Source organism: Arachis hypogaea, chromosome 11, assembly GCF_003086295.3.
Source record: "Arachis hypogaea cultivar Tifrunner chromosome 11, arahy.Tifrunner.gnm2.J5K5, whole genome shotgun sequence".
In the NCBI taxonomy this organism is placed as follows: Eukaryota; Viridiplantae; Streptophyta; class Magnoliopsida; order Fabales; family Fabaceae; genus Arachis; species Arachis hypogaea.
Window position 1 is genome coordinate 120,412,577 of NC_092046.1, and position 25,959 is coordinate 120,438,535.

Genomic DNA, 25,959 nt, shown 5'->3' on the forward strand with positions numbered 1-25,959 from the left:
CTTCTTTTTTGTTCTTCTCCATCAATAGCAACAACAACAATAAAATCACTAGCAAGCAGCAACAATGAATCAAAAGAAAAAACAATGAAGCACAAGAACAATGAATCTGAATTCGAATTAGAAGCACAAAAACAATGAAGCAAAAGCAAAAACAATGAAGCAATCTCTTTTTTTTCCTTCTTCTTCAGCAATAACAATGAAACAGAAGCATAAGTAGAATTAGAAACAAAAGTTGAAGCAAAATTAGAAATAGAAATAGAAGCAGAAACTGAAGTAACAGAAGCATCAAAATTAAAAGAACAAAGAATCAGATGCAGAATTAGAAACAGAAGCAAAATCAAAAGCATCAAAATTAGAAACAGAAGCAGAACCAGATGTGGAAGTACCAGAAGTAGAAGAACAAAAAATCAAAATTGGAAACAATGTGATTAACAAAATCAGAATCAGAATCAAAATTGGTGGATTAAAAAAATCAGAATCAGAAACATGTGATTAACAATATGATTAACAAAACCAGAAATAGAAGCAAAATTGGGGATAAACGATGATGCGGCGATGCGACATGAAGAGGGAGAAACTGCTGCCGCTGTTCGTGCATGTCGCGGCCACTGGAAAGGAGCCTGGCCACCGTCATCGTCATGGTGGGTTGAAGCCATCGCAGTGCATGCCGCTTCCAGTGGAGTAGAACGCGAGGAAGAGGAGCAGCGAGATTTGCCAGCGAGAACCGAACGACGAGCAGCAGCGGCAGTGGTAAGGACCAAACGACGAGCAACGGCGGCGAAGAGCAGCGGCGGCGGATTCCTTCCCCTTCTCTTCTGCACCTTCCCTTCCCCACCTTCCCCTTTTCTTCCCTGGAAAACCCCCTCCCCCGATTCCCTTCGCCCTTTTCTTTTAATCCATTTTTCTTTTTTATTTTTTTAATTAGGGGTAATTTGGTAATAAAAATTTAAATTTTGGTAAAAAAGATGATTTTAAAAATAAGTTAAACTTTAGGGATGATTTTGAAGCAAAAAAGGTTGAGGACGAAAAAAATTTTCAACCCCTACCTTAAGGACCAAAATCGTACTTAACCCTAAAAATTACTATTAAAATATAGTCTCTGCATCTTGGATATGTAATCCTGTCATTTGATATTAATTATTATATTTCATATTTTCATTCTTTAAAAAGCCTTATCATTTGCAATTATTTGTTAAATCACTTTAGAAAAGCTCATGTAAAATATGAGCAGAAGCACATGATAAACTGAGCATTAACATGAAATTCAACCAGATAAATGTATTTTAGGAAGAATACTGTCAAATAAATTTCTGTTACCTGGTCTAAAAAATAGTTTGCAATTTCTCTTCCACCTTGGTTTCCATGAACCGCATAACGCATCTAGTACTCATAGTATTTGGCACACAGAATAAATAATTAAAATGAGAAAACTGGCAATGTTTATTGATAATACTGTGTAAAAAATGAATATGACCTCATATTAAAAAGAAAAATCATATTTTGGTGACACTCTACAATTTTCAACTTGCAAAAAGAAGAAAATTCAAAATCAATTGAAGATTTTGCTTTGAAAACTTTATGAGATGGCTATGCTGAAAATAAGGCCAATAATCAAAATAAGGCCTTTTGTAGCGTAATAATGTATAAATTACTTTGAAAATAAAAAACCAAAATCTGAAGAGTTAGTTAACGTGTATTTTCTATCCTTTCATACTCATCAAATGCTCTAAAAGTCTAATTCCATTGGCTATTCAAGCTTATGCCATACAATTTGAATAAAAATGAAAAATCTTTAAAAGATGACACAACAACATGAGTTGTATAACACATTACTCCATATAGATCAATAGGCATAATCAATCAAAACATAGCACTCTCAACACATAATCAGCTGCATGATCAAATTTGCAAACTAGTGCACGTGCTTTCAAAATTTAAAAAAAAAAAGAGTAAGAAAGTCATCACAATTTAAACAATCAACTACCAAGAAAAAAAAAGAAGCTTGCCTCACGAAGCTGATATGCACTCTTAACCTACCATGAACAGCGCAACGATCGATGCATATGAAGAAGTCATACGTAATTGATGCTCATGTTGTTTCTTCGCGTTGCAATCAAAACGCATTTGAAGCCGAAAAATAAAAAAATTCAAAATAAAGTAGATCTGAAAAAAAAATTGAAAAACATCAAATGAAAAACCTCGAAACTAAAAATTTATAGAAATCGAAAGTGATCAAACCTTGTTTTCAAGGAGCTTGTTGAGCAGCCTCTTGGAAAATGCCCAGAATCCCTATATAGTTGTTGCAGATTCACTACCACCACCAACAATGTACATGCCTCCACATCTGCTTCTTCCTTGGTTGAAATCCCTGGCCATATGACTCATCCCTGCCAGTTGTAGCAAGCGCCAACACTTTCTCCTTCGTTACAATCCCGCGCCATGTGACCTACCTCACTGCAGCCGTATCAACCACCATGACCATTGTGATCATGATTGAAAAAATAAGAAAGGGGAGAACTAACTAGATGAGTACATTAAAGTATTAAACAATAGAAGAAGAGGTTTATAAATATACTTATTTTTTTCAATTCAAAATTTAAATTTGAAATATCATGTTCTTTTTTTTGGCTGGAAAAGAGTTATGATTTCATTCAACTGGTGGACCCAAAATGTCGAGCCATGCTAAATTTTGTACATGATAAGGGGAATCTTCCATCCATATAATGTTTGAATTGGTAAGAGCCAACTTTGGTAGTTCATGAGCAACTCTATTTCCTTTTCTCTTGACATGATTAAAAACTATAGATCTAAAGCATCCTACCAAAGAGAGAGTATCAGTTATGAAGGCACCAAAACAAGTTTCATTTACCTTCCACTGTTTCAAGGCATTCACCATTTCTAAGTTATCACTCTCCATTATAATTTCTAGGAAGCAGCATTCCTTTACCCAATTTACTCTAATGAACATTGCAAAGGCCTCGGCCACATGAGCCTAGAGACCTCTGAAAGTGGCCAGGTTGCCGATGCTTGGATGAGGCCCAAATTATCCTTCGCCACCGTACCAATTCCACCATTATTACGTTCAGAGATTGTAGCATCCATATTAATTTTTGTTTGGCCGGTGGGTGGAGGTTCCCAACTTTCTTTCAATTGTTCCCTTTGTTGTGAATTTCTTACTATTCTCTCTTTCGTTTCATTTACTTTCTAAAATTCTACAGCAGCCCTTTCGACTTTTAACTTCTTCTTCGATCAGAGCCTCCACCCCTTCAAAGATCAACAAATTCTTTACTCTCCATAACTGTTGAAGAAGGAAACAAAAGAGGGATTATTATTTGTTCTCCAGTTTCTCCAAGATTCTGGCAATCCAATCTCTCAATTCCGTCTCTTGCATGGCCTCCATTCTTAGAGAAAGGGGTGACGCAAATAAGAATTTCTTCACGAGGACACACTCCTTGAAGATGTAGATTTTAGCCTCTTCCTCTTTGAAGCATCGTGAACATTGCTTACTCCTCTTCGGCACAGGTTCCTCTTTGTAGGAAGGGATCGTTGGAAGAGGCGCCATAGAAAATTCAGAATCCTCAGTGGTGCCTTGACTCACCACAGGTTCTTCCAGGTATTCTCCTTTTCATCACTATTACATGAGTTGTCTGATGGATGCTGGTGTTGTGACTTGATTTCATGATAAGTAATTTTAACTTTGAATTCACCGTCTCTAGCATTTTTCCATATGAATTTATCTGACTGTGCTATCTTTGATAATGAAATTTCTAATATTTTCCTTGCTTCAAAGGGTAGAAAAACTTGGTTTATTAACTCCTAATTCCATGCAACATCTTCTCTCTTGATTAGTACTGATATGGTTGAGTTTGGTTTTAGAACAGTAAGGGGGCTCCAAGGTTTTGAGCAATTTTGCTTAGGCAGCCAGGGGTCCCTCTATATTCTTTCCTTCCTTCCATCCCTTATTCTCCATTATCACTCCTCTTCCTATTATGTCCTTTGCTTGCCATATACTCCTCCATGGTGTAGCATGGGGAGTATCCTAGTGCTTAGTTTAGGTAGTCCTTTCTTCTATAGTATTTGCCACTAATTGTTTTTGCAGCTAAAAAGTCAGAATTTTTTTTATCAACCTCTACCCCTATTTTGCCAGAAGTGCTAAAGTGAACGCTTCTATATCTCTGAACCCCAAACCACCATATCTCTTTGGCTAACACATCTTATCCCAGTTAACCCAGTGAATCTTCTTTTCTCCGTTCTTTGGCCCATAGTAAAATCGATTAATCATCGATTCGATGTTATGGCAAAGATTGCTTAGGAGCTCGAAATATCCCATGATGTAAGTTGGGATTGCTTGGGCCACTAGCTTCACCAGAACTTCATTTCCGACATTTGAAAGCATTTTTTCCTTCCACCCTTTGAGTTTCTTCCATACCCTTTCTTGGACGTAGTAAAAACCTATCTTTTTTATCTGCCCACAAAAGTTGGTAAACCGAGGTATTTCGAGTGGCTTTCCACAGCCTTAAAACCTAATCAATCCTAAATGATCATTTTTCTGTTTGTAGATATGTTTTGGCTAAAAGACATCTCCGACTTCCCTAGGTTTATGCACTGTCCAGATGCATTTTAGTATGAGATTACAACATTTTTGACTCTTGGATGGATTGGTCTGATGCTCTTGTGAATAAAATGCTATCGTCAACGAAAAAAAGCGGCTTATCTCTGAGCTTTCCCTCGCTATTTTAATCCCTTGAATCTGCTTGCTGTTTTGAACCTTTGTCAACATTCCTGATAGGACCTCCGCATATTAAATGAACAAGTATGGCAAGAGATGATCTCCTTGCCTCAATCCTCTTGAAGGCTGGAAAGTTCAGCTAGGATTTCCATTTAGGAGGATCGAGAAAGACATCGTACTCACACATCTTTCGATTGTTTGAACCCATCTTGTTGGGAACCCCATTGATGTTAACACTTCTCTCAAGAAATTCCATTTCACCTGATCATATGCCTTTTTCATGTCCAGCTTCATGCCCACATAACCTTTATTTTCTCCTATTTTCTTTTTCATGAAGTTAAAAATTTCAAATACTACTAGTCCGTTGTCTGTTATCAAGTTTCCAGGTACGAACGTACTTTGAAACTCTCCAATGATTTGTGGTAGAATGCATTTTAACCAATTTGTTATTGTCTTTGTGGAAATCTTGAATATTACATTATATAGGGAGATCGGTTTGATTTTCCTAGTATGTCTCAGCTTGTTTACTTTTGGGATCATGCAGATGTGGGTATGATTTAGGGGTTTTGGGTTGTCTCCTTCATTTAGAATCTTTAGAACTGTCCTTGTAACATCTTCACCTACTACTGGCTACATTTTTTTTGTAAAACAGTGCTGGCATCCCGTTCAGCCCAGGGCCTTTTGTTGGGTACATTTGATGGAGAGCTTATGACACTTCTTCCTTCGAGAAATCATTGTTGAAGAAATCATATATTTCTTTATTTTTTCTTCCCTTGACAACTTCAACCGACTCCTCCACATCGCAAGTCTCCTCTGATGAAAATAGATTTTCAAAGAAACCTCTCATAATATGTTCAATCTACTCCTTATCTTCATATTTAACCCCTGCGTCATCTGTTATAGAGTTCACCCAGTTCCTCTTCTTCCTCTATGAGCCTTTATGGTGGAAGAAACTCATATTCTTGTCTCCATGTTTGAGCTAGCTTGATCTCGCTCTTTGGCTCAACCAGATTTCCTCTATCCTCAAGAGCTCATCAAGTTCGACTTCTTTGGATCTATGCCTTTGTAGAACATCTTCATCTTGGGTTTGAGTGTTTAAGCGAGTCAATTCTTCCTGCTCTAAATTGTTTCTTTTTGGAATGTTTCCATAGTTTTCAATTTCCTTTTGTTGAGCTTTCCTCTACAAGCTTTGATTTTTTTCCTGTATGTCCCCGGGGTGTTCTTTCCAGACCTCTTCTATTACTTTCTTGTAATCATCATGGGTGAGCCATATTTCCTCAAACCTGAATCTGTGCATTCTCTTCCTAGTTCTACCAATTTCACCTATGAAATTTATTAAAAGGGAAGAGTGGTTTGATTTATACCTGCTGAGATGGTTTACATTTGCTTTTGGGAACATCATCTTCCATTCTAAGTTTGCCAGGGCCTGGTCTAAACAGAATGTCTACTATAGATATATGCATATCGTTTCAAAGCTCTAGATGTTAGATTTTCAATGCCACTTGAACTGCCTCATTTGGACCTCTCTAAATCAAGTTATGGTCACTTGAGTGTGAAGAGGTCAGGATTGACAACATTGTAATTTGCTCCCAGGGGTTGATTTTCTTCAAGCGTGGCACACTTTCTCCCCTCCACTCTTGCAGCCAGGCATGGCACGCCTTTCTTCACATGGCACATTGGCTTCACTTCTCTCCAGGGGCGTTGCACGCCCTTCTTTTCCTTGGCACACTCCACCATCTGTTGCACGCCTTGGTCTTTATCTCCTTGGGCATGGCACGCCCCAGCTATGGCGTGGCATACATGGCTTGCTTCCTTTGGGGCATGGCACACCCCTTCTTGTCCTCTTTAGGGCGTGGCATGCCCATGTCCTTGTTCTCTTGCATGGCTTTGTATGGCTTGATCCTTATGTGGTTGGCTTTTGACTCTTTATGAAATGCTTTCTTTTTTTTGAACATACTTCCTCTGCTACTTGATTTTCCTTTCTTTCAATCATATTTCCTTGAAAACACTTAGCAAATACCTTAATAGCAAAAGATACTTAAAAGTAATAAGATTAGTGTAAGAAACTGTGATTAAACCTAAGAAAATAAGAATTAAAAGCAAGAAAAAAATAAAATATACGAACGATCACAACACCAAACTTAAAATTTTACTTGTCCTCAAGCAAAAGAAAAGAAAAGAATAGGTTTCAATAAAGAATAATTGAATCTCCTTGAAGCTCATATCCATCTTAACAATGGGGTTTAGTAACCTTGTGATCATAAACGGATTCTCTTCTTTCTTAATGAATCTTAAAATCTTGGGAATGAAGAATTCTTCAAAACTCAAGTGCAGATGATATTATGAGATTCCTTTTCTTAAATTTTTATTGATCCTTGAATATTTTTAATTTCTTCTTTTTTTGACCGAGAGAGATATTTCAATTGTTAACCCTAAGTGTTTCGTCTCAAGGTAGCTTTTGATAATGGATTTTCAATCGATAATCCCAGGCCAGTTGGCCCAAGTTACAGGGTGATAAAGCACACCTCGGATTGTAACACCCTACCACACAGAGCCTTATGCTTAAGTCATAAAACAGAGGTTACGAGGTATTACGACCTCTAAAAATAAAATTTAGTACATATAGTAGTGTGAGAAATGTTTATAATTAGGAGCCTTTGAAAAGAAAGGGGTAACCCAAAATCGTTAAATTGAAAAGCGTAACACTCCGATCGATAATGTAACGAAACAGATAAAGGATAAACTCAAGACCCGGTTTGCGAAGATAACCGGTCCGAGCATAAAAGTATACATTTATATATATAAAGTAAGAAACCCAAGAGAAATCCAAAAGACAATTTACCAGAAACTTGTTCTCCAAAACAACCTCTAAGAGGAGTCAAACATTATATATATTTATTTAGTGGAGATAATAAGTATCTAAGTAAGTACATAAAACCAAAATAAAGTCCAGAGAACTAAGGATCTTTGCTAATCCAGAAGTCTCCAGCATGCCTCAGCGAGAAGCCTCACGACCTGCATCTGAAAACCACAAAATCCGCATGGGTGAGAACCGAAGGTTCTCAGCATGGTAACCGTACCCACATATGTAAGACCCAGAACTTTTAAAAAAGTCTTATCATGATCAAGTCTCAAATTATATAGTTATTTATAGTCTTAATTTCAGAAATTATTATATTAAAGATAATTAAGGCAAGTTTTGATTTATTGGATTTGAGATAAGTTATGATTATTATCCAATTTTATAATTATTAGATTATTTTCTATATTTAAAGTATAAGGTTGATAGTTATGAAATAATAAGGATTTTATATGATTTGGATTATATAAGAAATATTTTAAATATTACTATTACTATTTTGGAAAAATGAAGACATTAATTATATTATTTCTAATTTTTAGATTTGGGCATTTTATTGAAAACAAATTGCGAAAATGAGGAACAAATAGTATTTTCTATATATAACTAGGGTTGGATTTAATTGAGTTTCAATTACTATGTTATTCCCAATTTTATGCGAAATTACCATAATGCCCCTAACCCTAATTATTTTGAAAAAAAAAAAGAAATGAAACCCTAAAACCCTACCCGGTAACCCGTTGCTCCCCCATGCCCCAGCAGCCACAACACACGGTTTCTTCCTCTCTTTCCATGAAAAAGGAAGGAGCAGAGGTAGAAAAATGAAATTGAGGGAGGAGGGGAGAGAGAGGAACGCCGTCGCACATCCAAGGGTGGAGATCGAGAGAGAGCAAGCCGTGCCACTGCCACCACGGGTTGCCGTCGCTAACGCCCAGCCGTCTCTGCCTTTTGTCGCGAAACAAGGAGCCCAGAGGAAAGAAAGGGGCGGCACCGCCGTCGCAGTTGCCGTCGCCCCTTGCTACTGCCACCTTCGCCGATCATCCTTGCGCAGCAACACAGGCAGAACCGCGACCTGGAGAGAGCGCGAGCCATTGCCACCGATGGAGAAGGAGGAGCGCGCACGGAGAAGGTGAAGCCACCGCTGTCGCCGGCACCCCCAACCCGCGTCGCCGCCGAGCGCGCCGTAACCTCTGCCGCCGCCAATCTAATTTGCTCTGCCGCCGTGCCATTGAGGAGAAGACCGTCCAGTCACTCCGAACAGGTGAGACAGAGAGATCTGCGGCTGAGCCGGGGTTCAGCCACCTTGTCCAGCCGCGCTTGCGTCGCCGGTGCCGCCTTGATCGGAATTACCGCCGTCAAAAAGGGGTTTCAGGCCGCCGCGGGTGTCGCTGCCGGAGAAGAGAGCTGCATCTATGTGATTCTGACCGCCAGGGATGGTCTTGTGACTTCCGGGATTGCTGCCGGAGCTCCGGGCTGAGCTTCTGCCACTTGAGACCCTGCTGCCGTCGCCGGAAAACTCTGCCGGTAAGGATTTTTGAATTCGGTCTTCATTCGTTTAAGATTCTGGAAGCTTTAACGTCTCTGTATGTGGGTTCCAGGCGCCATTGCCGGAGTCCGGTCGCCGCTACTACTTGAGGTGGCTGCCGGGCTGCTGCGGAACCAGTTCAGAGATTGCCGCTGTTTCGGTTCAGCCGTTCCTTTGGTTCGAGTCGTTGTGGTTGCTGAGAAAACGGTTTGGAGCTGTGGTTTAGTAGCCGGGATTTTGATTGTTGATTTCGGGTCGAGGCGGAAAGGACTCTGTGATGCGTTTGAGTTATGGAATCTGCGTTTTGAGGTAGGGGCGCTTTCCGAAAACTATAGTTTATTATTGGAATTATTACATATGGGTACTGATGTGAGATGTTGTGTACTTGGTGATTGTATCTGCCTTATGTATCAATTGATTGACTCGAATGACTATGGATGTTGGTTTGGCTAAATTGTCGTGTGGTTTGTGAAATGTAATGTTTTGAAGCTGATTCTTTAAATATTTGAAATCTGAGTTTAATCCGTTGAGGATTGGTTTGAATTGAGTCAATTGTTTTGATGATGTGAAAGATAGTATACTCTTTGAAATTCAGCCTGGTTTGCTTTCACTGATTTGGTTTTGATAAATGATTTGTTGCTGAACCGATTCTTTAAAGCTTTGGAAATGAGTTAAATTGATTGATATTGAGTTGATTTCTGAAATAGTTTCCTTGAGAGATGCCACTGAGGCGACTGTTGGATTTAGCTTGCCTTTGAATTGATTTCTGGTTTTGGGCTGTTAAAAAGGAATGAGAATCGGTTTAGTTGGGACCCGAACCGGGTGGCAAAAGTCCAAGTTTTAGGGGAGGTGCTGCCGAAATTTCTACAAAATCCTACTCTTGTTTGTAAAGTTATTTAAAAAGGGTTGGATTTGAGAAATTGTATTAATTGATTTATTAAGAGAATATTTATGTTTTCAAGCTTAATTTATTTAATGAACTTTATGCGTTGAGTTCAGCTTATTTAGAAATGAACTATTTGTACAGTTTGAATCACTGAAGGAAAGAATGAGGCTCTAATATTGATTTCAATATAAAAAGGAGCTTTTAGTGATTTTAAAGGAATTTAGACTTTTGATTGAGTAATCAAGTTTGAGGCATTTTGGAAGAGTTAGAAAAATGGGTTCCAAAAAGAAACCTGAAAGTGGTTTGATTCAAATGAACCGGTTCCGTTTCAAATGAGTTGATTTTTGGACCGGGTTGGAACTTGTGATTTTGTATGATCGGTTTCATAATAAATTCAATTTTATTTACTTGAACCGGGAATCTATGATTTTAAAAGTTTCAATGAATTTTAAGGAATTTATATAAGTTGACCTTCCCTAAAGACTTGGGACTCTGGCAAGAAACTTTTGTTATAAAATCCCATTGTTGGATGGGTGATTTTGGATGTTCCCAAAAAGAATCTTTAACTTTCCATGGTTTTGGAAGTTTTGGAAAGAGAATGCCGAGAGTGGCTTTGCTTTAAAAAGGAAACTCACTTTGAGTAAATTTGGCTTATGAGCCTGAGATGATTTAAAAATGAGATCTTCAAAGTCAAGGCTAAAAAGAGTTGAAACTCTATTTCAAGTGAAATGATTTAGGGAAAAAGTGATTTATGGCTTAAATGCTGATTTTATGAATTTATGATGTTGAATGTGGAAGTGCTGTTTTGTTGTGAGCCGGAATGGCTATGTATGATTATAAATATTGGTTGGTTCTGGATTGAACCGTGAGCCGGAATGGCTGTGTATGATATGAATATTGGCTGGTTCTGGACTGAACCGTGAGCCGGATGGCTGAGATGGATGTTGATCCATGGATGAGATTGAATGCATGTTTATGCTGAATCATTGATAAATGTGAATGTTGCACTTCCACTATCTGAGATACGAGTTTTCCTGGGTAGTAGCAGTGGCTAGCCACCACGTGCTCCAGGTTGAGACTTGATACTCTGTTGACCCTATGTCGTAAGTGTGGCCGGGCACTGTGAAAGTCCCGGATGAGCTCGCCCCCATAAATATTCACCAGTGATGGTGATGGATAAATATTCACCAGTGAGGGTGATGGATATGGATCATGATTATGATCAAGTTTATGATGAGTATAACTCGAGTTGGGGATGCACGACAGAGGGACAGTCCAATGGTTAGCTACCAGGACTTGTCGGGTTGGCTCTATAACCGACAGATGATATCATCAGCCACTAGGGACAGGCATGCATCATATGCATTTGTGTGACATTGGTTGGGTGTGCATATTATACTTGGTTTGCCTATGTGATTAATTGCTAACTGTTCTACTTGTAATAACTATTTGTTTGTACTTGAACTTCCTATCTGTGTTTGCATCTGGGACTCTGTTGGATGGTGGTGATTGGTTGTTGGTTGGATTGTTTGGGCCTAGGGCCGTGGTTGGAAAGAGATGAACTGATGGTTGATTTCGGTTTTGTGTTTCTGGTTTGGAATAAATTATGAAAGGCTATTTTGGTTCCGCATAGATAAACCGTTTTGAAAGGCTTTTGAGTTTTTGAGAATTGAACGGTTTTTCTTTCTGAAAAGATTTCCGACTTTACTTTCATTGTAAACCGTTGTTTTTGAAAAGAGGCATAAGACGGTTATGAATCACTGGTGCGATTATCTTCATGTATCCTATTACAGTAATTCCTAAAAACCCTCTACTGAGAACCCTTTCGAGGATGATGTTCTCACCCCCCCTACATTTTTCCCCTTTCAGGATATGGGCGCAGAAGTTACGAAGAGCTTATTTAATTGTTGTTGTGATGCTCTATATTGTTTTAGTTATGGTTTATTGTACCCTCGCCTTTATCTTGATATAATCTGTAAGAGGGATAGAAATTGTATTGGATTATGTTTGTAATATTATTTATATATATGTATGTATATATATGGATGTACTCTTTATGAGTTTTTGTAAGTTGTATGGTATTTATGGATGTACGTTATCGAACGAAAGTATCTTTGGGAGCGGTATTGCGGTTTAAAGTTTTAAACAGGCTCATATTTTAGTATTAAATAGTATAAGTGTCGTCGTAATGTCCGAGCTATCAGAGTTACGCAGCCGGAAGCGTGAGCTTTGGTAGTTAGGGTGTTACATTATGGTATCAGAGCAGTTCTTCCTGTAGAGCCTGAGGAATGGACTGACTATGCTTCAGTTGCATACTCTGAGTGTTTGTCATGTATTAGGTCTTGTCGAATGATGAGAATTAGAGCTTTATGCACATGACGATCTATTGATTAACGCTGTTAGTCTTGCGTTGCATAATTCCTGATATTAAGTTTGGCCGGCCTAATACTAGTGAATTATGTATATGAAAGCACTGATGGGTTATCATAGATGATATACGAGTTTCGAGTAAAGCGAATCACGGGTTTTGGGGGAACGTTAGAAACTTTTTCTCGAGGCTATTCAGTTGTGTGTCTTGAATTTTGTTCGAGTCGACCCGTTCTTTTATATCCTAACTTGAAGTTCTTGTTTGCTAGTCCTTTTGAAAAGTAATTTGATGTCTTCACTCTATTCCTCTATCCATATGCATTCTTGTTTGACCTTAAGTGCATAAGCTGGTTTAAGATCCTTGTTGCATCCTTCTTCCTCTGTTTGAGTTCTTCTTGATTCAAGTATTCTTTGATATAGCCGTGAACCTGTCTTAATGTGCTGTGACTTTTAACTCCGGATTCTGAGTCCATTCTTTGAGAAATTGTTGATTCAGTTTTTCTCTTACTTGACAGTGATCACAGCCAATCTTGAGATTTTTATAAAAATTGCTGTTGATTAGATACATACTTATCTATATATGAACTTTGAAGATTTCTTATACAGTTTAACAATTATTTACTCCTAATACCTCAACCGTACTTTTACTGGTTTATAGAACTGCACCTACTTAAAATACAAGTTGACTTTCTAGTAACTTTACTATAGTTCCAATGCACATCTTCATTTGATTATGTACTTGGATATTTTTCAAAATTCTGGAAAGAAAGGGAATTTTTCACTTTTATCCCGGTTGAGTTTCATTTGATAAACTTTACTTAATTCATTTTGATTTGAGTTTGATTTAGCATACTACATGGTTTATGCCATTGTTGTTCTTTTGAAAATGTTGGACTCATAGCTTTCTTCTTATGATCAGACCCGCTCCTTCTTAAGCTTTTCACCTCTATGAGTGTCATACATGATTCTGTTTTTAACTAATCTTTTACATCTTGTGAAATTACCATTGATCTTGGTTTGTCCTCTCTTGTGAATCTCATCCGTATGTGAGTCAGTTTGATTCGTTTCAAATTAGTGCATTGTTTATTCTCTCATTTTCTCTACAAGAGTTTTTAGTTAAAGATTTATCATTGAAAAATTACAAATGATTGAGTTGTCTTTTCTATGACTTTTGTATTCTTTTGGATCAATTTAAAACTTGTTTGATATTTCATGTTTAGTGGATCTTGTTTGAACTACTCTAATTTAAGATCCTTTCTTGCAAGGCTTGACTCCTTTTTAGTACATCTTAAACTTCTTGAATGTTCTTCCGAGATGGTGATTTCAAGAACGCTTTTGGAGTCTTGTTTTGAACCTTTTAAAGAAGTCTCGAATTCTCTTTGACGAAATATTAAACGGGATTTATTTTCTGTTGTTTGATTGAGATTAAAACCATTGTCCAATTTTGACGAAATTAATTTAAAGTTGGCATGCGCCATTTTAAATGAAGTTTTGGAAAGCTTCCTTGTTTAGTGGAAACCGGTTTGTTTGTAACACACCACTTATTTCCTTACCAGATTGTGTGCAAATTTTTACCTTGGAGTTTCTTTTCTAAAAGGAGTTTAATTTTCTCTTTCATCCTTGCTACGAATGTTATACACGCTTGTTTGAATATGAACTTTGAGAATTTTTGAACAAGCCTTTGATTCCTCTCCCGAGTTTTATGAACTGCTTTTGGTTAAGTTGTGCATCTAATTATCTTTCTAAAATATTTGAAGAAATATTTTAGCTCTTAGCCAAGGTTGTGTGCATTTATTTTTGGAACTCTACAAAATCTACTTCAACATGAAATTGAATTAAAGCAAAGCCATGATTATGCTTTTATTTTTCTCTTGAAGGAGGCTTGTTGCTTAACTTTTCTTTTAAACTGCGAAGTTTTCGATTCTTTTAAGAACAATGTATTCGAAAGTATTTTAAGTATGCTCGAGTTCTGTGAGCTTGACTTGGGTCTGAGATATTCTTTTCTGTAAACCTCTTACTTCTTCGACTCAGCTTGAAATTGTTCCGAACTAATGCGCTGATTCTCCTTCCTATTGATCCTATTGAATTTCCGTGATCCAAGGGTTATCTTTGAAGTTGTCAATTGAATTGTGTCTAGCAAACTTCATTGCTTGAGCATCCTTGTTTATTTGGAATTGGATACTCTGTCTCGAATCTATGAGTATGGTCCTTGACATTTGCCTCTCCTTTCTAAAGTTTTGTATCCTTCTGAGTAGACTCGAGAATTGTTTTGATATCACGTGCGACTTGTAGACGTAGTAACGCGATGCATTAGTTCTTTAAGACGTGATATGTGTATACGGAAGTTGAAGCGGTAGGTGTGCAACGTTATGAATTTTGGGTGTTTCGTTCCTTGCGAACGGGCTTGCAGTTGTCTGGCCTATGATTGGATGTGAGGATTGTAAAGTGCTTAATGGGGTTGGAAAGTTGAAGCTTGGAGATTGAGATGAGATTAGTGTGAGGAGGTTAAGCACGTTGTTTTAACCCCATCATGTTTCACATGTTTGAACCATGTCATCATTGCTTTGTGAACGCCCATCTTGATTTGCATCCTATTTGGTACCTCAAGTTTTTGTAAAGCTTTGAGATCATATGACTTTGTGCGTTGAGCCTATCTTGTAACGTTTGCTTTGCAATCACACTCCTACCTTTGCACCCTTATGCATATGACAATCAAAGTATTTGAAAATCGTATATATGTTTATATGATGAGATATTTTTGCTTCTTCCTTAAATGTGTTCAAGGGTGAACTGTTATGGAACTTCTTTCGTTTTGTATCAATTTTCGAGGGCAAAAATTTTTATAAGGTGGGTAGGATGTAAGACCCAGAACTTTTAAAAAAGTCTTATCATGATCAAGTCTCAAATTATATAGTTATTTATAGTCTTAATTTCAGAAATTATTATATTAAAGATAATTAAGGCAAGTTTTGATTTATTGGATTTGAGATAAGTTATGATTATTATCCAATTTTATAATTATTAGATTATTTTCTATATTTAAAGTATAAGGTTGATAGTTATGAAATAATAAGGATTTTATATGATTTGGATTATATAAGAAATATTTTAAATATTACTATTACTATTTTGGAAAAATGAAGACATTAATTATATTATTTCTAATTTTTAGATTTGGGCATTTTATTGAAAACAAATTGCGAAAATGAGGAACAAATAGTATTTTCTATATATAACTAGGGTTGGATTTAATTGAGTTTCAATTACTATGTTATTCCCAATTTTATGCAAAATTACCATAATGCCCCTAACCCTAATTATTTTGAAAAAAAAAAGAAATGAAACCCTAAAACCCTACCCGGTAACCCGTTGCTCCCCCATGCCCCAGCAGCCACAACACACGGTTTCTTCCTCTCTTTCCATGAAAAAGGAAGGAGCAGAGGCAGAAAAATGAAATTGAGGGAGGAGGGGAGAGAGAGGAACGCCGTCGCACATCCAAGGGTGGAGATCGAGAGAGAGCAAGCCGTGCCACTGCCACCACGGGTTGCCGTCGCTAACGCCCAGCCGTCTCTGCCTTTTGTCGCGAAACAAGGAGCCCAGAGGAAAGAAAGGGGCGGCACCGCCGTCGCAGTTGCCGTCGCCCCTTGCTACTGCCACCTTCGCCGATCATCCTTGCGCAGCAACACAGGCAGAACCGCGACCTGGAGAGAGCGCGAGCCATTGCCACCGATGGAGAAGGAGGAGCGCGCACGGAGAAGGTGAAGCCACCGCTGTCGCCGGCACCCCCAACCCGCGTCGCCGCCGAGCGCGCCGTAACCTCTGCCGCCGCCAATCTAATTTGCTCTGCCGCCGTGCCATTGAGGAGAAGACCGTCCAGTCACACCGAACAGGTGAGACAGAGAGATCTGCGGCTGAGCCGGGGTTCAGCCACCTTGTCCATCCGCGCTTGCGTCGCCGGTGCCGCCTTGATCGGAATTACCGCCGTCAAAAAGGGGTTTCAGGCCGCCGCGGGTGTCGCTGCCGGAGAAGAGAGCTGCATCTATGTGATTCTGACCGCCAGGGATGGTCTTGTGACTTCCGGGATTGCTGCCGGAGCTCCGGGCTGAGCTTCTGCCACTTGAGACCCTGCTGCCGTCGCCGGAAAACTCTGCCGGTAAGGATTTTTGAATTCGGTCTTCATTCGTTTAAGATTCTGGAAGCTTTAACGTCTCTGTATGTGGGTTCCAGGCGCCATTGCCGGAGTCCGGTCGCCGCTACTACTTGAGGTGGCTGCCGGGCTGCTGCGGAACCAGTTCAGAGATTGCCGCTGTTTCGGTTCAGCCGTTCCTTTGGTTCGAGTCGTTGTGGTTGCTGAGAAAACGGTTTGGAGTTGTGGTTTAGTAGCCGGGATTTTGATTGTTGATTTCGGGTCGAGGCGGAAAGGACTCTGTGATGCGTTTGAGTTATGGAATCTGCGTTTTGAGGTAGGGGCGCTTTCCGAAAACTATAGTTTATTATTGGAATTATTACATATGGGTACTGATGTGAGATGTTGTGTACTTGGTGATTGTATCTGCCTTATGTATCAATTGATTGACTCGAATGACTATGGATGTTGGTTTGGCTAAATTGTCGTGTGGTTTGTGAAATGTAATGTTTTGAAGCTGATTCTTTAAATATTTGAAATCTGAGTTTAATCCGTTGAGGATTGGTTTGAATTGAGTCAATTGTTTTGATGATGTGAAAGATAGTATACTCTTTGAAATTCAGCCTGGTTTGCTTTCACTGATTTGGTTTTGATAAATGATTTGTTGCTGAACCGATTCTTTAAAGCTTTGGAAATGAGTTAAATTGATTGATATTGAGTTGATTTCTGAAATAGTTTCCTTGAGAGATGCCACTGAGGCGACTGTTGGATTTAGCTTGCCTTTGAATTGATTTCTGGTTTTGGGCTGTTAAAAAGGAATGAGAATCGGTTTAGTTGGGACCCGAACCGGGTGGCAAAAGTCCAAGTTTTAGGGGAGGTGCTGCCGAAATTTCTACAAAATCCTACTCTTGTTTGTAAAGTTATTTAAAAAGGGTTGGATTTGAGAAATTGTATTAATTGATTTATTAAGAGAATATTTATGTTTTCAAGCTTAATTTATTTAATGAACTTTATGCGTTGAGTTCAGCTTATTTAGAAATGAACTATTTGTACAGTTTGAATCACTGAAGGAAAGAATGAGGCTCTAATATTGATTTCAATATAAAAAGGAGCTTTTAGTGATTTTAAAGGAATTTAGACTTTTGATTGAGTAATCAAGTTTGAGGCATTTTGGAAGAGTTAGAAAAATGGGTTCCAAAAAGAAACCTGAAAGTGGTTTGATTCAAATGAACCGGTTCCGTTTCAAATGAGTTGATTTTTGGACCGGGTTGGAACTTGTGATTTTGTATGATCGGTTTCATAATAAATTCAATTTTATTTACTTGAACCGGGAATCTATGATTTTAAAAGTTTCAATGAATTTTAAGGAATTTATATAAGTTGACCTTCCCTAAAGACTTGGGACTCTGGCAAGAAACTTTTGTTATAAAATCCCATTGTTGGATGGGTGATTTTGGATGTTCCCAAAAAGAATCTTTAACTTTCCATGGTTTTGGAAGTTTTGGAAAGAGAATGCCGAGAGTGGCTTTGCTTTAAAAAGGAAACTCACTTTGAGTAAATTTGGCTTATGAGCCTGAGATGATTTAAAAATGAGATCTTCAAAGTCAAGGCTAAAAAGAGTTGAAACTCTATTTCAAGTGAAATGATTTGGGGAAAAAGTGATTTATGGCTTAAATGCTGATTTTATGAATTTATGATGTTGAATGTGGAAGTGCTGTTTTGTTGTGAGCCGGAATGGCTATGTATGATTATAAATATTGGTTGGTTCTGGATTGAACCGTGAGCCGGAATGGCTGTGTATGATATGAATATTGGCTGGTTCTGGACTGAACCGTGAGCCGGATGGCTGAGATGGATGTTGATCCATGGATGAGATTGAATGCATGTTTATGCTGAATCATTGATAAATGTGAATGTTGCACTTCCACTATCTGAGATACGAGTTTTCCTGGGTAGTAGCAGTGGCTAGCCACCACGTGCTCCAGGTTGAGACTTGATACTCTGTTGACCCTATGTCGTAAGTGTGGCCGGGCACTGTGAAAGTCCCGGATGAGCTCGCCCCCATAAATATTCACCAGTGATGGTGATGGATAAATATTCACCAGTGAGGGTGATGGATATGGATCATGATTATGATCAAGTTTATGATGAGTATAACTCGAGTTGGGGATGCACGACAGAGGGACAGTCCAATGGTTAGCTACCAGGACTTGTCGGGTTGGCTCTATAACCGACAGATGATATCATCAGCCACTAGGGACAGGCATGCATCATATGCATTTGTGTGACATTGGTTGGGTGTGCATATTATACTTGGTTTGCCTATGTGATTAATTGCTAACTGTTCTACTTGTAATAACTATTTGTTTGTACTTGAACTTCCTATCTGTGTTTGCATCTGGGACTCTGTTGGATGGTGGTGATTGGTTGTTGGTTGGATTGTTTGGGCCTAGGGCCGTGGTTGGAAAGAGATGAACTGATGGTTGATTTCGGTTTTGTGTTTCTGGTTTGGAATAAATTATGAAAGGCTATTTTGGTTCCGCATAGATAAACCGTTTTGAAAGGCTTTTGAGTTTTTGAGAATTGAACGGTTTTTCTTTCTGAAAAGATTTCCGACTTTACTTTCATTGTAAACCGTTGTTTTTGAAAAGAGGCATAAGACGGTTATGAATCACTGGTGCGATTATCTTCATGTATCCTATTACAGTAATTCCTAAAAACCCTCTACTGAGAACCCTTTCGAGGATGATGTTCTCACCCCCCCTACATTTTTCCCCTTTCAGGATATGGGCGCAGAAGTTACGAAGAGCTTATTTAATTGTTGTTGTGATGCTCTATATTGTTTTAGTTATGGTTTATTGTACCCTCGCCTTTATCTTGATATAATCTGTAAGAGGGATAGAAATTGTATTGGATTATGTTTGTAATATTATTTATATATATGTATGTATATATATGGATGTACTCTTTATGAGTTTTTGTAAGTTGTATGGTATTTATGGATGTACGTTATCGAACGAAAGTATCTTTGGGAGCGGTATTGCGGTTTAAAGTTTTAAACAGGCTCATATTTTAGTATTAAATAGTATAAGTGTCGTCGTAATGTCCGAGCTATCAGAGTTACGCAGCCGGAAGCGTGAGCTTTGGTAGTTAGGGTGTTACAACATATCTAACATGTAATGTCCTGGGAAAGCCAAAGGCAATCCTAGAACTTCCAACAGATAATCAATGCTTATAAACAGACTAAACCATAAATGGCAACTGACTAAAGATCTTCAGTCTAACTAACACTTCCCTTTCCAAATCCTGCAGACCTCCCAACCGTCATAAATAATTTAATATTGCAAACATAATTATATCAACAAGAAAATGCACAAATAGGAAGTAGATACAGCAATTACACAATTAGCAAGTATTATGCAGTCAATTAGGCATTCTAAACAATTCACATATAATGCACATGATGTATGTGTGTCCTAGTGGCTGATGAGTCTCATCTGTCGGTTATAAAGCAAACCCGACAAGTCCTGGTAGCTAACCATTAGACTGTCTCTCTGTCGTGCATCCCAAACTCGAGTTATACTCAATCATAATCATCAATACATATTTACAACACCCGCACTGGTGTTTATTCACGGGGACGAGCTCATCCGGAACTTTCACAGTGTCCGGCCACACTTACGACATAGGGTCAACAGAGTATCGAGTCTCCACCTAGAACACGTGGTGGCTAGCCACTACTTTCACCTAGAGAAACTCGTATCTCAGATAGTGGAAGTGCAACATTCACATTTCATTCAATACGCATATATGTAATCATACTCAGCCATAATTCAATAATAGCTCAGCCATAATTCGGTAATATCTCAGCCATTCGGATCACAATACAATCCATAACTAGCCAAATTATTAACAATTACAGCCCTTTGGCTCATGGCATATAAAGCACTTCCACAATCATCCTCAGTATCTCATACAATAATCTTTGATCATCATTCATCATTAATCATTAATTCCCCCATTACTTTATCCACAAGTTAACACATTTTCTAGCTCCTTCCCATGGCTAGGCATATCACAAGGATTTAGGACATAAGGGGTGAGATCGGAGGCTTAGAAGTCTAAAATTTGGCTTGAAAATCAAAAATCAACTTTTGATGAAAATGGTGTCACGCGTGCACGTCGCCCATGCGCACGCGTGGGAAGCAGAAAAGTTAAAGTGACGCGTACGCGTCGCCCATGTGCACGCGTGGATGGGAGAAAAGTAAAGTGATGCCTACGCGTCAGCCACGCGTACGCGTGGGTGCGTTTTGTGCTCCTCGCACAAAACCCGCACAAAACCCGCACAACTCTCGGGAACTTTGGATGGGCACTTGAATCAGTATATCGACACGAATGCGTCAGCCAGGCGCACGCGTGGGGGAGTAAAAAATTGACAGTGACGCGTGTGCGTCGGCCACGCGTATGGGTGGGATTACGATCTGCCAAAAATTTTACTAAGTTAAAAAGCTGTAGAATTCCAATTTCTAACCCCAATCTTCTGACGGGCATAACTTTTTTGTTTTAAGTCATTTTTCATCCGTTCTTCGAATGGCATAAACATCTTCGATCCGATTTTATTTCTAAACAAGTTTGACACTAATCAGGGATCCGGAGACCAAGATATGCTCCGTCAAAGTAAGCCCAAAAACCACATTTTCATACAAAACCACTAAGTTCCATTTTCAAATCAAACCAATTTCAACCCTTTTCAAATCCGACCAAAACATACCAAAAATCAACCTCAAGCCTCCTCAACTCATATGTTAACATTTTTATTAAATTCACAAACCACCAATCCACCATTTTAACCAATCCCAATCAAATATCTCAATTTCAAACACAATATCATATTGTATATATTTCCTCATCCCAATTTCCAACAATACCATTTTCAATCAACCATCAATACATACAATCAATATCATCCTCACCATCAACATGGTTTCACCCATAATTCAACCTCAACCAATCATTAAGCATATATCTAAACATGCATATCTCTCATGCATCATACCATCAAAATATTAATATTCATTAATCACATATATAACCACACAATTTATCTCAACCATTCAACTACATCAACCATTCAAATCCTATCTTAGGGCCTCTAGCCTAAGTTTTCACACCACATTATATTTTAGATACAGGAAACCGAGACCATACCTTAGCCGCTTTTCCGCTTAACCCGGAACACCTCCAAATCACTTTTTCACAAGCTCTCAAAGCTTCAACACCTCCAAGAACAGATTTTTAGCACACAAGATCCCTTTTTCCAAGTTTTCCAAAACCTCAATTAAGCTCCAACACACATATATACACTTCCTAATCCACAATATCACATTCAAACATACCCACTCAACACCCAACCATCATAAACCAATAAATTATATTAGGATTGAGAATCTTACCACACCCAAGGACCAAAGAGACAAGATTAAGCCTCTCCTTTAAGCTAGTTGGAGCCTATAACATCAAAGAGCCCAAAATCTCAACACTTTTCATCCAAATTTTCGAAATACATTCTGAGATTTCAGATGGGAAAACGTAGCTTACCTCAAGAACAAAGTAGTGAGTTTTGTAGAGCTCAACGCGATGAACGCGTGGCCGCAAATGGTGTAGCAAACGGAGCTCCGGATTAAAAGTTATGGTGGTTTGAAGATCAAGTGAGAGTTAGAACTTTGGAAGAGTGTTCTTCCCCCATACCTCCCCAATTTCAGCGTGTTTGAGGGTTTAGAGAGGACAGAGAGTGTTGTTTTTAGGGTTTTAGGTTGAGCTTGGTTGGACCAAGGGCCCAATATGGGTCCGGTTGGCCCGGTTTGGCCTGTTCGGTCCAATCTTGGGCCGATTTCTCTAAAATTAATATCAAAATTCTCGTTTTAATTTTCTCTATCATATTAAGTCATAAAAATCACATTTTTAATTCTCTAGATAAAATTCTAATTTATGGGTTAATTATTCATTAATTAACCAGGTTTTACATGGATTTAATTACCCAAACCTTTCTTTGGCACGGTCGCACCACAAGCATATAACTAGAGATTTATTTTCTCAGACATCGATACTTAGAGCCTCCTTGGACTTCTAAATATTTTGTTTCAAGGCATCTCTTGATTATGGGCTTTCGATCGATAATCCCGAGCCAGTTGGCCCAAGTTATCGGGTGATGAAGCAGCCCTCGGGTCCAATCACCCAAGCCTTTCTTTGGACAATAAACACCACAGGCACATAACTGGGCTCTTTAGCTGTTGATGCTCAGAGCTTTGTAATCTTGGATTTCTTTTGATCTTTTCATATTTTGTTCTTTTCTTGTTGTTTCTTTTCTCCTTTTTTCTTTTTTAATTAAATTCAAGAATCTTTTGTTTGTTTAGAGATCTCATAATACTTCTCTAAACCTTTGTTTATGAAGAATTATTCTTCCCATTCATTCAAGATCATTCACATGTTATCACATTCCATGGAATACAATCATAAGTCATGGACCATCACTTTATATAATAGGACTTTATTTAATAGATTCAATTTTTCTCCATCAAAACAACTTTTTTTCATGTAATTAGAAGGTTCTGAGTGCAAGTTTAGTGATAAGAATGGATAGCAAAATAAAACAAAGAAACAGACATGATGCAAGGAAAGGAAAAGAAAAACGAAAGAAAGAAAACTTAAAGAAGGAAAGAATTACTAACTACCATACACAATTATTACCAAATTCATTCTTGGTTCTTTGTTGTCCTCTTTATCCTCATTCTTGGTCTTAGTTGCAACACCAAACTTAGAGTTTGGCCATATATATATTGGTGAACACCAAATTTAGGGTTTGGTCATATGATAAAGTAGTGAAGAGTATGGAGAAACAAAGAATGCTAAGTATAAGTTGCGTTACGTGATGCACGAATGATGCTTTTCTTATAAAATAAAACTTAGCTTAAACGAAAGATGATGCAGAGAATAAACATGAATGATGAGATGAATATGCATGCAGAGGGAGAAAAAGACTACAGTAATGGTAGTGAAACTTTTGAAAACTAGTTTTAAAAATTAAAATCAATAAATAAAAGCTGAGTAGAAAGCAAAAATGAACTAAGATCTAACTTATTCATTAAAACATTTTTTTCTCTTTTCCAATTAATTAAAAGAAAGGACCTTAATGGAGAAGAGTAAACAGTACTCACTGATAGGGTTACTGATGACACGTCATCTTAAGCGATTTTTAAAGCCCTTTTTTCATTTATTTTCTTAGGTTTTTAATCAAATTTATTATGTTTTCTAATAGAATTTAATAAATAATAAAATATTTAGAGTTGGAATAGTATTTTTATATTTTCAAGAGTTTTTGACTAAAAAAAATCAAAAACAAAAAATCCAAAAACAGCAAAAGCGTGGCCTAAGGAAGAAAGCGTGCCCAAAGAGAAGGAAACGAAGCATGCTAGCGCACAAGGAGCATGCGCAACGGACCAAGCCCGACGTCGGGAGGATGGGCCTCACGCCCGATGGCCTTCCATCCACACCTGCGGCCTGTCTCCACGCTTGGTGGCCCAGCACCCCGTGGAAGTGTGATTTTTGGGCTTTTGTCCAAATTTCCTCTAATCCAAGCCAGCTTAGAAACAATTACAACTCAAGCCTAATTATTCACATTATTAGAGACCTTAATCACATCCAAAGTATTGAAGACTCTAGAAGATTAGTTATTAATTCTTTCTACAAACATAAGAGATTTGGTCGTTTAGATTTTGATTTGAATTATTGTTTTGAATTTGAAATTGATGTCAGTAAGTAGTTATCTTATTTTACTCTCTGGAAGATAAATGGTTATTTTATCTTTCTCTTTGAGAGATAAGATTACGATAGTTTAAATTTGAATTCTAGAATTAGAATATAAATAAGTGAACCTAGTTCACAGAGAGGAGATCCCAACTCCTCCGTAATCTCTTCTTATTTTTCTTTCACTTTTTCATGGGTAACTAATCTTTTGTCAAAGAGTTAGGAATTCTGTTTATATTTTCTATGGGTTATTAATCTACGTTTATTTTATTTTAAAGTTTTGCATTGATCTATTTCATGATTGAGTTATTCGTTCTTCATTTGGGTTAGTAGTATCAAAAGCTATGATAATCTCTTTTGAATTCTTTTATTATAATTGGAAAATTTGATATTTGAATTAAAGCTTAAAAACTCTTTCACATAACTCTTTGAATTCGACTAGGAATAGTGGTTCAATTAGTGTGTGACACATACATGATTTTCAATCACTCTAATTTTGAATAAGTAACATATAATTCGGATGAGAACAACTTTTGAAAATTGTGTTTTCCTCTAAGATTTAACTGGACAGGACTAGCTTGAATACGTGACATACAATTCGACCAAAGGACTACTTTTAAATCTTATTTGAATCTAAAATCAGTTTTTTTACTTAATCTCTTGATTAATTTAATTGACGACTAATTAATGCTTGAGAAATTGAGGAGTCAAGGAATTGGAAATTAGTTACTAAAGGTTTTATCGTGAAAGATCTTTATCTTTTCTCAAAAAAGCATAAACATCTTTGAAGTCCTTGACTCTCACCATCATTATCTTTTCTCCAATCATCATTCAAGCTCACTATCAGTGGCATTCAAGCATTCAATATTCTCAAATCTCTCAGCAAGATACACTACTGCCCTCCTCATCAATCATGTTTTATTAATCTAATTAGGCTTTTAATATGATATTTTCTTATTCAATCCTTTAATCCTCATGGAAACGATATCTACTCACCGAGGTATTACTTGAATGATCCGGTGCACTTGATGATATTTGTGTGTTCTAATTTTCTCTCAGTAGTTGCCTCCTACAATATTACTACCTCTTTGTGGACAACCTCATTTATTGTGGGATTAGGCCTTCCTTGTGCTTGCTGGTGTGGATTTTTCAAAACCACAAACTAACTGGCAAGTGCACCAGGTTGTACCAAGTAATACCTCAAGTGAGTGAGGGTCGATTCCATGAGGATTGATGGACCAAGCAACAACAATCGAATGATTCACTTAGTCAGACAAGTAGAAATTGGTATTTTGGGGTTCAAAAACATTAAACAGTAATTCAGTAATTAAGAAGGCAGATAGTGAACTTGGTGTGCAAAAATATGGGAGAGAAAAGTTAATTAAGGTTTCAGAGATATTTATTTTCCGGATTAAGATTTCTTACTAGCTATTTTAATCATGCAAGATTTAATTCATGGCAAACCATAATTGACTAAACCCTAATTCCTTAGTGATTTAGTCTCCTCTAACCTAATCAACTGCTAATTCCTTGGTCACTTAATATAGATTAGAGGATTAGGTTCAATTCTAGTTCATGAGCCACAAAAACCCTAATTACCCAAATATAAGAGGATTATATGTCACATATCCCGTTAAATCCAGGCAATTAGTGATTTAGGAGG

General features: G+C 37.8%; 2 protein-coding genes across 2 annotated transcripts; both read left to right on the forward strand.

Annotated features, from left to right (window-relative positions):
* Positions 1–555: 555 nt before the first annotated feature.
* On the forward strand, positions 556–12,070 carry LOC140176183 (uncharacterized). Its single transcript, XM_072206075.1, has 6 exons — positions 556–750; positions 2,930–3,121; positions 5,216–5,279; positions 8,422–9,113; positions 9,188–9,423; positions 11,870–12,070. The coding sequence occupies exons 1-5, from the start codon at positions 556–558 to the stop codon at positions 9,338–9,340; spliced, it is 1,296 nt and encodes a 431-aa protein (XP_072062176.1). The 3' UTR covers positions 9,341–9,423; positions 11,870–12,070.
* On the forward strand, positions 9,548–19,477 carry LOC112721693 (uncharacterized). The gene is made up of 4 exons (XM_072206076.1): positions 9,548–9,578; positions 15,829–16,520; positions 16,595–16,830; positions 19,277–19,477. The coding sequence occupies exons 1-3, from the start codon at positions 9,548–9,550 to the stop codon at positions 16,745–16,747; spliced, it is 876 nt and encodes a 291-aa protein (XP_072062177.1). The 3' UTR covers positions 16,748–16,830; positions 19,277–19,477.
* The last annotated feature ends 6,482 nt before the right edge of the window (positions 19,478–25,959 follow it).